Raw genomic sequence first — 15,696 nt, 5'->3', positions numbered from 1 at the left:
CTTAGATTAAAATAACCTCGTAATAGCATTAATGTATTTAGCCTTTTCATGGCCAGGTGGATAAGGCGCTCGAGTCGCAATCTGAAGGTCGCGGGTTCGAATCCCCGTCCCACCAAACATGCTCGCCCTTTCAGCCGTGGGGGCGTTATAAAGTGATGGTCAATCTCACTATTCGTTGGTGTAGCCCAGCAGTTGGCGGTGGGTGGTGATGACTAGCTGCCTTCCCTCTAGTCTTTCCCTGATAAATGCCCCCAAGTGCCACAGCGGGATGTCTTCTGAATTACAACGCTAGAAACCGGGTTTCGATATCTGTAGTAGGCAAAGCAATGAGAGCCCATTGTGTAGCTTTGTGCTTAAGTTCAAACAAACAAACACTGCTAAATTAGCAACGGCTACCGCAGATAGCCCTCATGTAGCTTTGCGCGAAATTCAAAACAAAACCCGAAAAACAAAACACTACTTAAAATAAATGGAAACCTCACACCCAAATTATAAACATGATAAAAGAACGCAGTCATCTCAGAAGACAGAATATTAACACAAGAGATCCATACATCAAAACCCAAATAAACACTCTGAGAAACAAAATAAGAAACGAAATAAAACAATTAAAACAAAATAACAAACAATTTTTGTTCAAAGCTAAATGAACACACAGACCATAAAAACGTTTGGTCACATCTGAAATGATTTGCAAATAACCAAAAGAGGTATATAAAATATACTCAAGCTTACATCATGAAAACAAAATAGCATATACAAATGATCAAAAAGCCTTTAAAAACAATTGAGAAAAACCTTTAAAACACACAATGAAGCAGACATGGACACACGTTATTTTAACATAGTAAATGAGCATATTGAACAAAATAAACAAATATACACACCATATTTTCCAGTAACTACAATAAATCCACAAAATTTAAACAATAACGATTATGCAAAGTAAAACAAATTGGAATCCTCAGTAGCCGCAGCACTTGAAATTCTTTCAGGCAGGATTACAGTAAATTAATCTATGAGACCTTTTTCCTTTTTATTAGCTATATATATATATATATTGTGTGTGTGTGTGACAGCAATACCAAGCATGGGGCGCGCATATACCCGATTCGATTTTATTACTCATCGGGATCTTTACAAGCCTACCCTAAAATTGAAATTATTTTAGGCATGATTAGAGTATATTAATCTATGAGACTTTGGGCATGGTCCAATACATCAACCGAAACTGTAATTATATCTCAAATTGGTCAAGAGATGACGGAGCTATGAGCTAAAGGTTTGTACTTGAAAAACTCAGAGCCATTCTATGAGCCGCTATACCACGGCTAATAACACAGACAAGAACAAAATCAGAAGTAATTATATTTGTAAATCAAACCAAAAATAACCCCCTAGTGAAGGTGGAATACAAACCATTCTCCTAAATAAAAATGTACTCAGAAACTGTTTCACAATTAACAGCGCTATATAATTTGTCCCTCAATTCTGGTTACATCCAAGCCTCTTGGAAGCAGGAAAATGTTCTGATATTTCTAATGGAAGGCAAACCAGGAAGCTACCGACTAATCAGTCTGACTAGTTGTGTCGGCGAAATTTTAGAAAGAATTAATAGTAATAAGGTCTCCACTTTTCTAGAGATCACATCACAATTACCCAAAGTTCAAAATGGTTTCCGAAAATTTCGGCAAACAACATATCATTTGGTTAGGTTAATTGAAACCATAATAGATAGTTTTAATATAGAGAAAGCATAACGGTTTAATATGTCAATTACAACAATTAGAATTATCAACAGGTGTTATTCGTTACTTGTCTAACTTATTAAAAAATAGGAAATGCAGAGTAAATGTATCAGGCACCTACTGGGAGTATTTTTACTGCCGAGGCTGGTGTTCCACAAGAAGAGGTAGTTAGTCCAATCCTCTTCATCATGTATATAAGCGATATGCCTTAAATGACCTAGATTTTAGCTTAACATCACAATTTGCAGACGATGTAGCAATTTGGAAGATTTCTTCTACTCCTTCGATTACAGCTACATATTTATACCACTTTCTGAATCAAACTGTTGAATACCGACTAAAACATAGTATAAAATAAATGTTCCTAAAACAAACTAGTTCTTTTTTGAAAGTCAATCAAAACATTAAGAAATCCTCCTGAATTATACTTAAATGGAGATCTTCTAAATGTTGTACCACCGGCAAAAATTTTAGGTATAACTTATGATTCACAATAAACGTGGAATAAACATATTTCCCAGATTGAGAATACAGTATGGCAACGAGAAAACTACATTAAGAGATTAACAGGCAAAAACACACCAGAAAACATTATCAAAGTGAACAAACAATACATTAGACCAGTTATGGAATATGCCTGTCCTGTCTGGACTAACGCAGCACCGACAGACCATACAGGGTAGAACAATCACCACGGCCTACAGAGTACTAAGATCAACAAATACAAATTTTATGCGTAACTATGCAAACATCAAATTAGTTAAAGACAGATTCGTAGATTGCTCGTTCCGTTACTTTAATAAAAACTTATATAAAAATGACTCATTAATCGCAATAGATCTCTATATCATAGATGATATTAATAACTCTAAATACCTCTCCCTACCAAAGTCTTACTATAAGAACAAAGACCACCTACGCTAGATATAAACATATCGCTTAGAATTAAGTATCATTTGCGTATTTAAAAGGGTTTTTTTATATGTGAAATACACGATTGGTAATTATTTCAAATGAAACAGTGACGTTTTCCTATGGAACTGTTTGCGAGTTATATACAAACAAGTTAAAAGAAACAGTAAAATAGATAGTGTATTCATGGACATGGCTCTTACGAGGGAAATAAAATCAATGTTCCAATACAATGTCTTACACTAGTATTAATCAATTTCTTGAATAACCATATAGCATTTGGAAGGTCATAAACAACAGTAAAGGAAGGAGAAAGAGGTCCGAGTGAACCTGACCCTCCCAATTTGCACACAATGACCAACCGCTGATAAAGTGACACAAGTGAAACCACCCCATAGACTTCCTAGTCTCCAGAATGAACGAGATTTGTAACACAAAAAAACTAAGAAGAATGAATAAAAACACATCACTATATACCTCCTTGAAAATAGATGCTGTTAAAAACTGATAAACAACATAAACATCAAAATAATCAGAAAGAAAGTTATAAAAAATGCCTTATACTCTATGTAAAAGAACTTCTCGGAAATATAGACTATATTCAAATAGCATAAAGTCAGAATGGTATTCAAAAGACACTACACAATATGATTACAATCATTCTCTAAACCACTTAAAATCCAATGGAAAGCGAAAATACACCATTTACAACATCCCTTATGAATATGGACTGGAGAAACAAACAGACCAAGAGAAGACAGAATTCAGGTCATAACAAACATATCAGACTAAAATATTGCAATAGCCTATATTGTTAGACTAAAAGACCGTATAAGAAAATGTAATAATACTGAAACAATGGAATATGAATCATACGCGTAAAAGAAAGACAAAAAAGTTTTCTACACCCATCTAATTATTTGTATTTGTTTGTAATTAAGCACAAAGCTACACAATGGGCTATCTGTGCTCTGCCCACCACGGGTATCGAAACTCAGATTCTAGCGTTGTAAGTCCGCAGACATACTGCTGTGCCACTGGGGGGCCCCAGCTAACTAATAATACACTCAATCAGCCCAGTGCAGTAGTCAGAAAACCCTGGATACCCTTTCTCAAAATCATTCAAACAGTTTATTCAAGTCCCAACGGAGAAGACACCAGAATAGTGGACACCAGCCTTTCTAACACTAGCAAACTGTCCTTCTCACGACTTTCCTTAAGACAGCAGAAAGTTAGCAGCCGATATATAAGATAAAGACTAATTAGTATATAGTATAAAAATAGTACCTAATTAATGATTAGATTTAGGTAATCATACAGGCTACTAACCATGACAAATAATGAAATCTCTTCCCTGACGTCATGCTGGTTAATTCTGGCCACCTGACATGTACAAACTACATTTGATGTAGTTTAAGTTCACCTACGATATATCACCCCAATAAACTCCTATATCCCATAAATGTTGCATATTTTGTTTTACCCAGAGATTAATATACTCATCGTAATAGAATAGCTCAATGTTAGAATTTAACTGCAGTTCGTGAGGTATGTCATTTATACAACAATTATATAACAAAAATATTATAACTGATCCTTTACGAATTGCTGAGAGTAGGCTAAAGAATTCTGAAGTTCTGTTTTGATTTTTAACTGTCATATTTCTGATCCTCATAAACATACATCCACTTCAGGGCAAACTGTGGACAATTAAAATTGTTTCGTAGTTTATAAGTTCCTCTTCTAGAAAAATAGCAGCAGTTATATATTAATAATAGTTATTTATAACTTATTTTTTCGTTTGTTTTCCAAAGACTCATTGTGAATACGACTTGTTAGATTGGCCGAGTGTTTTTATGAGTTTGGTATCAGAATAGCGCATTTTATATGAATTTACCGGATTGGTTAGATAAACAAACGGTACATGTTTTAATTTGTTTGTTTTGTTTGTTTGTTTTTATAATTAAGCACAAAGCTACACAATGAGCTATCTGTGCTCTGCCTACCACGGGTATCGAAACCCGAATTCTAGCGTTGTAAGTCCGTAGACATACCGCTGTGCCACTGGGGGGCACATGTTTTAATAAAATATGATTGATTGATCTTCATCGTTATGACAACTAATGACATTCATAAACCGTAAACAGCAATCTACCAAGTGCTTCTCTGGCAAATCCAATTATTGGCTGGATGGACTGCTGTCCAAATGTTTTTGTAATATACTATATAATGTAGAAGGAATTGTTTGTAATGATAACATTTGTTAACTTCTGTTCCAACATGAAAACATTCAGTTATAACTACACTATAATTTATAGGTTATGTACCTCTTATATACTGTTGTTCTAACATAGAAACCATCGCTTACCTCCACACTATTATCACTATGTATCGTAGAAGCACATTACAACTTGTAAACCAAATAACTGGTTTACATTCTACATAATACAATGTCCATTTTCCCCTTACTCTAATGATTAGTTTCTTACTTTATATTATACCAGACTATTCTGAAATTAGAATATCTGGTTACACTAAAAATGTCTTAATTGATATAGTTTATTTGACGTTTTTTAAAGTTACAGTTCACAAGTTAATAATAATTACCTTCACATTTTCATTGATGTTTATTGTAGATGGTGTTATGTTCGTAACCACAAACATTTCGGTATCCCAGACAAAAAGCTGTTGATCAGTGACCCGATGAATTCCTGTTGTTAAATTTATGTTCATCTCGCAATAAACCAAAAAGAACATATAATCCAGCAAATGATATTTCACTGTAAGCTTTGATTTGTAAAAGAATATCCGGGAGTAGGAACCTCTTTGATGAGACCAAAGCTCCTTCACAGAAATATTCTCAGTCTGAAAACAAATAGATTAGTTATTTAGTTTATGAATATATAAATATAATAATAAAATATGAAAGTAAATTTTTTTCAAGAGTTCAAATCACATTATATTGTCATTGTTATAATATGATATTTTCTTTCTACACAAAATAACATCTCATTTTAAAGGGTATAGTAATATATTTCTCCTCAGGGAATATCTTGTTTTATGGTTCTGGGACTCTGTGAACAGCCGGAAGTTCATGTAGATATCATTCCTATGTTTATGTATTTTCGTAAATCCCGTGGTAGAACACTTTAAGTTAATGTAATGGCGTTTTTCTACTTTCTGCTGGTGATGCGTGTTTCTTAGTGATTGATGACAGTTCAGTTGCCTGGCCTAGTTCAGAGGCATCCGTGGGTAGGCTAAAGAAAAGGTTGAAAGTTCTGTCGTTATAGATATGGGATCGGAGGCTACATACTGGATGGTCTTCATAAATAGGAAAAATTCATTGATTGGCTATCCTACAGTAAAAATTAACCTTAGTATAGCTTCTAGAGTTTTAGGAATCTCAAAAATCTGAATAATCAGTGAGAAACCGAGCAGTGTAATCTCTAACAAGTGACATTAAAAGAACAAGTTATTTAGAGAATACATGAACTTGATCTTATACAGCAAAAATCAGGATTGAAGTGGTTGGTCAGCTTGACCTCTCAGGTGTCAGAAGTTCATTCAGCAACGTATGATCGAAAGTTGCAATCTGGACAGTTACAGTTCAATTTTCTCAAGAAAAAAATTTAGACATAAGAAGTGAAAACACCTAACGAATCAAATGCTAATTCTATAAGCATATTTGAATATAATGGACGCATACTATTAATCTAGAAAATTATTCCAGTCCTACAGCTTATATATTGAAACTCCATGTCCAAGCTGCTACACTCCCTCTTAAGTAATTTCCTAGCTATGGTAATTTCTGCAAGCTACTATAGTTACCACTTACACGCATGTGAGTTCTCTCGCTACTGACTGGTTGTTAAAAACAGAACTCTGTCCGTTGTACCATTGTCTGGTTGTTAACGGTAGAACTCTGGTTTATTAAACCATTGTCTGATTTCTAATAGCAGAACTTTGGTCCATTGCACCATTGTCTGGTTGTTAACAATATAATTTGGATCCATTGCACCATTGTTTAGTTGTTAAAAATAAAAACCATATTCATTGGGGAAAAGGGTAATAGCTGCTAGAGTTATGTTCCTACTTGAAGAACTGAAATCTCTCTGTCATCTCACAGTCGCTGACCATTGCCTCCTGACTTTGGAAACCTATTATTACAAGCAATTACAAGCAATTTCATAAAGATGTTATATTACATGCCTGAAATTACACAACTACACCCCACATTAAAACGTGTTCAGTTCGAAGTTTCTACAGAAAATAAATGTTATGGAAATATTTAGCAGAACTGTAAGCTATGAACTATTTCAATTCAAACAACATTTCACTTCTACCAATTTAACATATATATATCAGCAGTCTCAATGAAAACATTGGGTATCATCATGGTTTCCCTTGTCTTAGTGCAAGCCAACCAGTTACTTTCATCTCAACAGTAAAAACAAATATGTAAGCTTATGAATATTTCACTTCTAAAACCCAAACAGGTAATTTTTAAAAGCAAAAATTGTTGGTTTTTGTGTTTTTCACTCTTCATATAGTTGCACAATGTACCTGAAGAGAAATTATGCAATTTCTACCAACATCAATGAAAATATAGGGTAACACTATCTTATTCTAAAAGATAACAATCACAGTTCGACTTCGCTCCAATATCCTGAACAAATGCATTATCTGTATATGTCATTCACGCTTCTGTCTCAACGCACATGAAATAATTCGTAACTGACATTGCAACATCAATTATGCCATATAGATATGTCTTAATACAATAGAATATATTATCGCATATATTTATAGGTTCCCCGGGGGGAGGGGGTCATCGTTGAGTTTACAACGCAAAAGTCCAGTGTTTCATTCCCCGCGATAGACAGAGAGTAGATAGCGCAATGTGTGGCTTTGAATTAAAACAAACAAAATGTACTATTTGTCTGTGGGAGACTGCTCTATGACATGCACATGGTAACCATAGTAATCGAAACTACCGTTTCTCGACATTATTCCGTTACCATAGGAGTCACACCACTAAACAAATAATTACAGGCAGAATTAAGCTGAACTGAAACTTTTAGGCTGTAATTCACAATACTTGAATTAATGTTCGTGCTGCAACAATAGAGCGAATACCAATATATACATAAACAGTGTAGAATAACGAACAGGAAAATGAATTTATTGTTCTAGACAGATACAAATGCCAAAAGTTGAGCTGTATTTTTTGCATAATCATCTCATTAGTTCCTATTCTGCTATTATCTGGTATGCAGTTACTTCAGTCCGTAGCGCTTTGTTGTGTTATTATTTACGGGTTTGGCCGAACCCCCTAATTTTATGATGTAAAAAAAAATACTGCCACTGAGTTCATGCTCATGTGTACATTTGGCATCTGCTCTCCACCGGTTGAATAATTACCTGAGGTCAAAGAAAGACTGAGTGCTCTAGCTTTAATATGTAATCATTATGACTCTGCTATCAACATTAAAACTGTATGTAAGTTATTTGTAGACAAGCATCCCAGAAGAATAGAGCATGCTACCATGTTATTTCAGTAGTGCATACATATACATATATGACAGCCAATGACTGAAATAGCTGATATACTATTGTTATACAGAGTTGTTTAAATTAGTAATATAATTTAACAATTAATAATTACTCTACATGCAGATAATAGAGTACTTTACTATAACAAAACATACATATTTATGCCAATTTAAGTGTAACTCCCCATGCAGTGTTACAACAGAATGATGATTTCTTGACTTTTCATTGGATGTTTGTGGATTTTATTATGAATAACCAAGCAATTGTTTAAGCTATAATTCATGCATAATTGCTTCCAGATTTAATCTCATAACACTTACTCTTTACAAATTTTCTGGGAGACGCATACCTTCAGACCCCCGTAGCTTTAACATGATTTTGCTTCGTATAATGTGTTGGTTTTTGATATCACAAATTAGAAACCTCTTTCAAACATACTGCGTACGGGCCTGATTTAGTGTCATTTTTAAAATCCAGATTTATTTTGAACTTATATTGTACGATAACTAATTATAAAGCATTTTGATGAATTATCAACTAGTGCAGGATTAGGTTCTTTCATGTGAATTCCCCATTAAACAGCAATGATTTTGTTGTTTTCTTTTTGTTTCTTTTGGAGTCCTGAAGCCGATTAGATGCTGATGCATTCTCGGAGATTCTCGATTAGATTTACCTGGCAGCTCTCATCTCCTCTCCAGGTGCCCCCCCCCCCCAATGGCACAGCGGTATGTCTGCGGACTTACAATGCTAGAAACCGGGTTTCGGTACCCGTGGTGGGCCTTTGTGTGGCTTTATGCTTAACTACAAAGAAACAAAATCGTTCCTTCTAGTCTGTCATACAAACACACACAGAAACCGATGAGTTTACGTTGGTTACATCTAAAAGACAAAGAAAACTATCGGCCAACACAGATAGTAAATAGGACAAAAAAAAACGCAACCACCCAAACTTATAGTTTTCATCGAATGGATCCCATGCTCATACAAGGAACCAAAAATTCAAAACTGCAAACCAAATGTTCAAATTACTGCAATTAAATGACTAGTGTGGGATAAGTCCTAGTTAACAGAGCGGAAGTGACTGACCTTAATAGCCTACTTAAGGAATGGTCTCAAACGCTTTTAAACCGGGACCATTCACCTACCAGGAACAAAACCAAATAATAAAATCTTTGTGATAAGAGGAGTCCACTATAACACATATGTAGAGCAGGTCAGGCCTGAACTGACCTAAAACAACATCTCATTTACAAAAGTAGAACGTATCATATCTAGTAGAATACAAAAACCTACAAACATACCTCAGATCTATACACACGATGGTATCAGATGGTATTATCCTCTGACGAGTCATAGGATATCCAAAGCCTGATATCAGATGGTATTATCTTCTGGTATCAGATATTTCAGGATGAAGAAGCGAAAACGCCATCTTCCACTCGGTGTGGGCTGTGGCAGTGACCATCACAACTGACAATGTCCAAGAGAACATCAAATCTATATCGTTACAACTGTAAACAACAACACACATCAAACTACAAGGGTTGCTTAAAATACAGAGGGATTAAAACACGCATATGCAGCATACATTATCCAAATAAATCCAAAGAAAACCAACAGAAACACAAACCTCATACAACACCTAGCAACATCAGTGATTAAAACATCAATTCTGCCAACATCAAAAACTCAAACGCGAACCACACATACATATGCCGCTCCAGTACGTGCGACAATACCCAACAAATAGAGCACACACATTACCAAGTAAACTCAGCCCCAAACGAAAATAATTACAGAAACTCAGTCGAGCATGATTACCAAACACAAGTGCAAGCTGGATCGTTCGCAAATACAAACACGGACAACACTACTTTAGCTGAAGCAGCCAAAAACACCATCACCGAATTCATAAACGAATATTAAAACCCAGATAAATCAACAGATTGCATCACACGGCTCATTATGATAGTGAAAAATACTTCAAACTACTCTTTTCGAACATAATGCAATCACTCATGGACTCCCTTTTCACTTAACTTCACTGTACTACATGTGAATATCCAAGATGGACTTGCTTCCAAGAGGCATGAGATCGAAGACATAATCAGACACATTAACATAGACATAGTGGTCATTACATAAACCATGTTTATTGAATTTAGTATCTATAGATACTCAACGATCAGAGTGGGCAGATCGAACAAAGATGATCAAAGCTGGGATATAGCCTTAGCATGTAACTCATCTCTATCTTTTACACAGGTAACAGAGTCGATAAAAGAAACGAATGTATTATAGTTGATGTCCAACTAATAAACAATAAACGTCTTACAATAGATGGTCTCTATTGCTCGCCTATAAGAATGATGAATACAGAATGAAATACACTAAAATACATGACCGTAATAATAACTTTATAATAATAGGCAACCTTAATAGCATATATGTAGCATTTGGACGTGAAAGAACAACTCTAAATGGAAATAAGCTACATAACTTCCTGGAAAAAACCTATACACACAAGCTTCTCACATAACACCAGCGATATTCTGGATCTATGTCAGTACTTGCCAGGTCTTACCCAAAAGAGTAAAAGCTTCAGTGTAGGTTAAGATCTAGATAAGGATCATCTAACCATCTGGTGTGTCTTAGATCTTGATCTCCATCATGATAAATCCACCTATAAACCAAAATTCAGCTATAAAAAAGCAAACTTGATAGACAATGTATACTGTTAAACAATCCCTGAGTGCCTTTCCAAAGCTGTAGAGCTGGCTGTTCCCAAACACAAACAACATACTACTTACAACACATGGCAATCACATACACACGCAATAAACATGATACAAGAATGCCGCCACACCAAAAGAATTTGCATTAATACAAGAGACCCATATGCCAAAACACAGACAAACACGAAATAAAAGAAGGCAGATGGGACTCTTTCTGAAGACTGGTGGAGTGACAAAATATAATGGTTTCACTCAATGTGAGTACCAATCGTAGCTCATATCTTATGTAGCCACCTTAGGATCATAAATTTATTGATAAGTTTTGAGAATGCAATTATTTTTTGAAGATGCGTCGATACAAAATAAGCACCACTGGTGTAACTTTACAACTAGACTTGTTTTTCTTTATTCCATGTAATTATCTATCATTCTGTGTTTACAAAGTTATAACTGTCACGTATGTGAAATATGGAACTTAGCACTGTTACACATGAGTTAGGTTTTTGTTTATGTTTTGAGCCATATCAAATAATAATCCACGTAATACCGAATTTTAGGTCACAATTGGAAAACTACATAAATGGAGGTTGAATACAACTTAAGCCCCAAAACAGCATAAATATGAGGAATATTTGGTAAGAAACAAGATTTTACTTTCTGTACAACAGCCACATCATATTAAAACTAACACATGAACATCAATAGTGCCAAGTATAAAAGCAACGAGACATATTTTCTCAATACTGTCTGATAAGTACGAACCATTTGCTCCATTGTTCAATGAGTTTTATCTTACCAATCTGATAAAATGAACGTGCGGTATTATGAAATCCAATAGCGTATAAGCACTTTAAGACTATCAGTTGTCTGGAAGTATTGATCACGCATAATATATTGCACAAAACCAAAATGCATGTAACTTACAAGATGCTCAGACAGAAATGTACACAGTGTCAGAAAGAACTAACCATGCGTTTCAAATACGGTTGTTATAAAACAAGCAATATGTGCTTTGCATTATCGCGTCACAAGAGGGAAATCCCGCAACTTGATACTAGAACACAATGGCGAAAGAAATCGGTTGTGGAACTTTAACAAGTCCGACACCTTTCACTTTGTTGATAATTAGATTAAGGTGTTCAAGTGTTAATGTTACTCACGGTCGTCGTGTGGTAATAGCATTACACCACATCTATTGTGGAAACACATAACATATGGTGCTGTTAACAACGAACAGATAACGACCTATTAACACAATCATATTCGGTCGCTATTTACTCATTCCAGCGAATGATAAAGAAAACCGTATTTCTTTCTGAACATTTCTAAACTCTGTTTATATATATTACTCTGAATTACGGCATTTAAAACTATATAATTGCATTATTAAGTATTTTCCACCTAAGCTTATAGTTTGGTGAGCATCCTTTGACCAAAACTATACACCTTTCAATAATCACATATAGCATGTACAAACTAGTCTTGATAGCAAAACTTGAACTTCTGTTAATAAGAAACTCAGAAAAATCGAGTTTTATGAAACTCCTTACACTAAAAAATTATGTTATTTTGGAGACATTAGTAATTTAATGAAATATTTGTAGTTTCCGTAAAATACCAGTATAATGTGAATAAATAGTCGCGCAAGAAAATACTAGGTTAAAACAGTTTATGTATATATACAGGTTTTAAGATCCTACATTCAATATAAAACTTTTAACCACATGTTATGCCATTTATTTTACTATACATATTGTTGTTTGTTCTTTACTCAGAGTAACTCGAAAACATGAAAACACTTTCCAAAGTGGATTGACTTTGAACTAAAAGCTTCAAACAGTTTAGATAATCATAAATAACATAATTAAACAACTTGACAACTTGATCGTTGACTTTTTTATCCAGTGAATGTTGTTTCTGGTATTCTGTATTCTCAATCTCAACGGTCTTTTGTGCTACATGTGGGCTTAACGACCAGGACAGAGGCTCTGAGGTTCAGGCATAGCCATCCTTATTTAGCACCTATGATCTGAGGGACCAACAATACTCGCCGCCTACATGGCCACTTTTAAGCCAGTAATTTATCAAATCCTCGGGTGAAACTGAAAGTTTATAAGTTTGGATATGGAAGACCATAGAATATTACATAATCTGCACATGGTTTCTGAATTAAACAGATCGGAACTTACTGAGTAAGACATTTTGTAATAGTAATTTTAATTATTATTGAGAAAAAAGAACATTATAATATTAAATCATCGTTTTAGGCTTTAAGGATGAACTTAGATAATGTACGATATTGAAATATGTACCTTTACCTCGCTCATTTGTCATTTAGCGTTACATAACATAAAACTGTTTTATCATGACTAATAGCGGTGAACAGATGTGTAGCATAAAGTGATAATCTATAACACTGTTGAGTCTATATCATGTACGACACTATTTCCTCTATTGAGTCTATATCATGTACGGTACTATTTCCTCTGTTGAGTCTATATCATGTACAATACTATTTCCTCTGTTGAGTCTATATCATGTACAATACTATTTCCTCTGTTAAGTCTATATCATGTACAATACTATTTCCTCTGTTGAGTCTATATCATGTACAATACTATTTCCTCTGTTGAGTCTATATCATGTACAATACTATTTCCTCTGTTGAGTCTATATTATGTACAATACTATTTCCTCTGTTGAGTCTATATTATGTACAATACTATTTCGTCTAGATGATCCATCCTTTTAACTCACACTTATGGTTGGTGGACTAATATTTTGTCAGTCCAGCTTATAGCCTGAAAACCAGTCCACCAAATGTTTTCAATAAGAAGCAAAATCGTCAACATATCACAATGTCAGAAAATTCTTAACAGTAAAGCGTAGTAAAGTTTTACAAAACAAGCGTTGTTATATGCTCAAAAAGTACATTAAACAGTGTGCAGTGTGTCTTACGAAGTAAATTCAAACTTCAGTCTAACTATAATTAGATATGTAGAAAAACAAGTTGAAGCTTTATTTTCGCTTTCAAAATAAAACCATCATTGTCAACTACAGTGAAGAATAACACTGTCTTTAAGTACAACTGGATAGGTAACGTACCATTAATTAATAAACACTATTTCCCAAAGTTGTAGGTTTATTAATTACAAATGTTCCACGTAGTATGCAACGTTAATTTGTCTCATATCATGAATGACAATCAGCATTAATTAAATATAAATTCATAAAATATCTTCTTACTAGACAGTTGGTTTATCAATTCAACATGCATTATTACTATTTCTGTATCTGAGTGCCCTAATATACACACACAAGTAATGCATTCTAAAAGAAAGGTATATTGTCAATAAATGAGACGTCAATGTTTACTATGTACAATAACATCATTGGCATGAGACAGAAAAATCTTGCACAACTTCAATCTAACAAAATCGTTATTGATAAGAAATACTCACGTAAGAATTATTCTCCTTGTCAAATACTTCACAATTCAACATCGTGTAGTTTAATTCTTCTAGAGATCTAATATTGATGTGAACAGTTCTTGAAGAGGTTGGGATGATTGCATATGAGTGAAAACGGATAGAAGTACAGTCTGGTAAAATATCATATTATAAACCATTAGGCTATATACATATGATTAACAAACATTATTTAATAAGCAAAGCCACATTTCAATGATAAAATAACACTAGAGTGTTAATATTTCTTGTTCTTACAATGCTCTCAAATAGTTCATTACGAGTACAAATAGCACTTTTTTCTCCGCCACACGTCGCTACCCAGAATAACTGTCGTGACATTAAATTATGAAAAGCATTATCCACATACCACACATACTGCTATTTAAAAAGATAGAAAAACAGGAAAGCAGACACATTTAACCAATCATAAGAAGATACGGAAGATGTAACTGATTATCCAACAGAATAAGGGCTGAAAAGACAAACTTCAATAATAATAATCAAGCGATAAAATGAACACTTAACGATCATAGAAAAGTCTCGACGGGTTTTTGTTGTTGTTGATAAGAAAAGAACGATTACACACACATCATAAATTTCAAATACTGACAATAAATACACCCCAGAAACCATTACAACAAAATACGTATCATACATAAACTATAAAAAGACGACGGGAAGTACGGGTCTTCAGGCTTAATGAAAAATACACCTCATCCACCGTATAGAGATGAGTGCCGTTCCACCTCACCATTTCTAAGCAGAACAAAAGACTCGGGGGCATCTCATTAACTGTAAGAAGAATACAGCTGACACATCTTACCAACAGAAGGAAGAGACGGCAGGAACACTTCACTAACAATAAAAGGAGGATATATATGCACCACATACTGAAAACTACCTTAGACTTGCAATATCAATAAATATAACTGTTAGCGATGAGGAAAAATAAAATGCATGAATTATAGGAATATGGGAATAACCACATTTAACAATAAAGTGACATGGATAGAAACATCATATACAGTATCAAACGCTTTTCAATAAAACGTACATATGAGTAAATGTTTAAACTTGCATAAACGTGACATGGTTTTTTAGTTTTTTTATGTACAAACCTACACAATGGAATGTTTGTGCTGTGCCTACCACGAGTATCGAAACCCAAGTTTTAGCGTTATAAGTTTGTTTGTTTGTTTTGAATATCGTGCAAACCTACACGAGGGCCATCTGTGCTAGCCGTCCTTAATTTAGTCAGTGTAAGACTAGGGGGAAGGC

At 34.3% G+C, this 15,696-nt stretch overlaps 1 protein-coding gene across 1 annotated transcript in view; it reads right to left on the bottom strand.

Moving 5' to 3' along the window:
- Window positions 1–15,696, bottom strand: part of LOC111088998 — a gene marked incomplete at its 5' end in the record, with an annotated part of 72,365 nt that overhangs the window by 33,340 nt on the left and 23,329 nt on the right. The window contains 2 exons of the mRNA XM_022400541.1: window positions 5,268–5,525; window positions 14,410–14,549. Of these exons, the coding sequence (XP_022256249.1) occupies window positions 5,268–5,525; window positions 14,410–14,549 (398 nt within the window). The remainder of the gene's footprint in view (window positions 1–5,267; window positions 5,526–14,409; window positions 14,550–15,696) is intronic.

This window comes from Limulus polyphemus, unplaced genomic scaffold (genome assembly GCF_000517525.1).
Source record: "Limulus polyphemus unplaced genomic scaffold, Limulus_polyphemus-2.1.2 Scaffold4963, whole genome shotgun sequence".
Lineage (NCBI taxonomy): Eukaryota > Metazoa > Arthropoda > Merostomata > Xiphosura > Limulidae > Limulus > Limulus polyphemus.
Note: the sequence above shows the minus strand (reverse complement) of the source record. Positions and strands in the feature narration are given on the sequence as shown.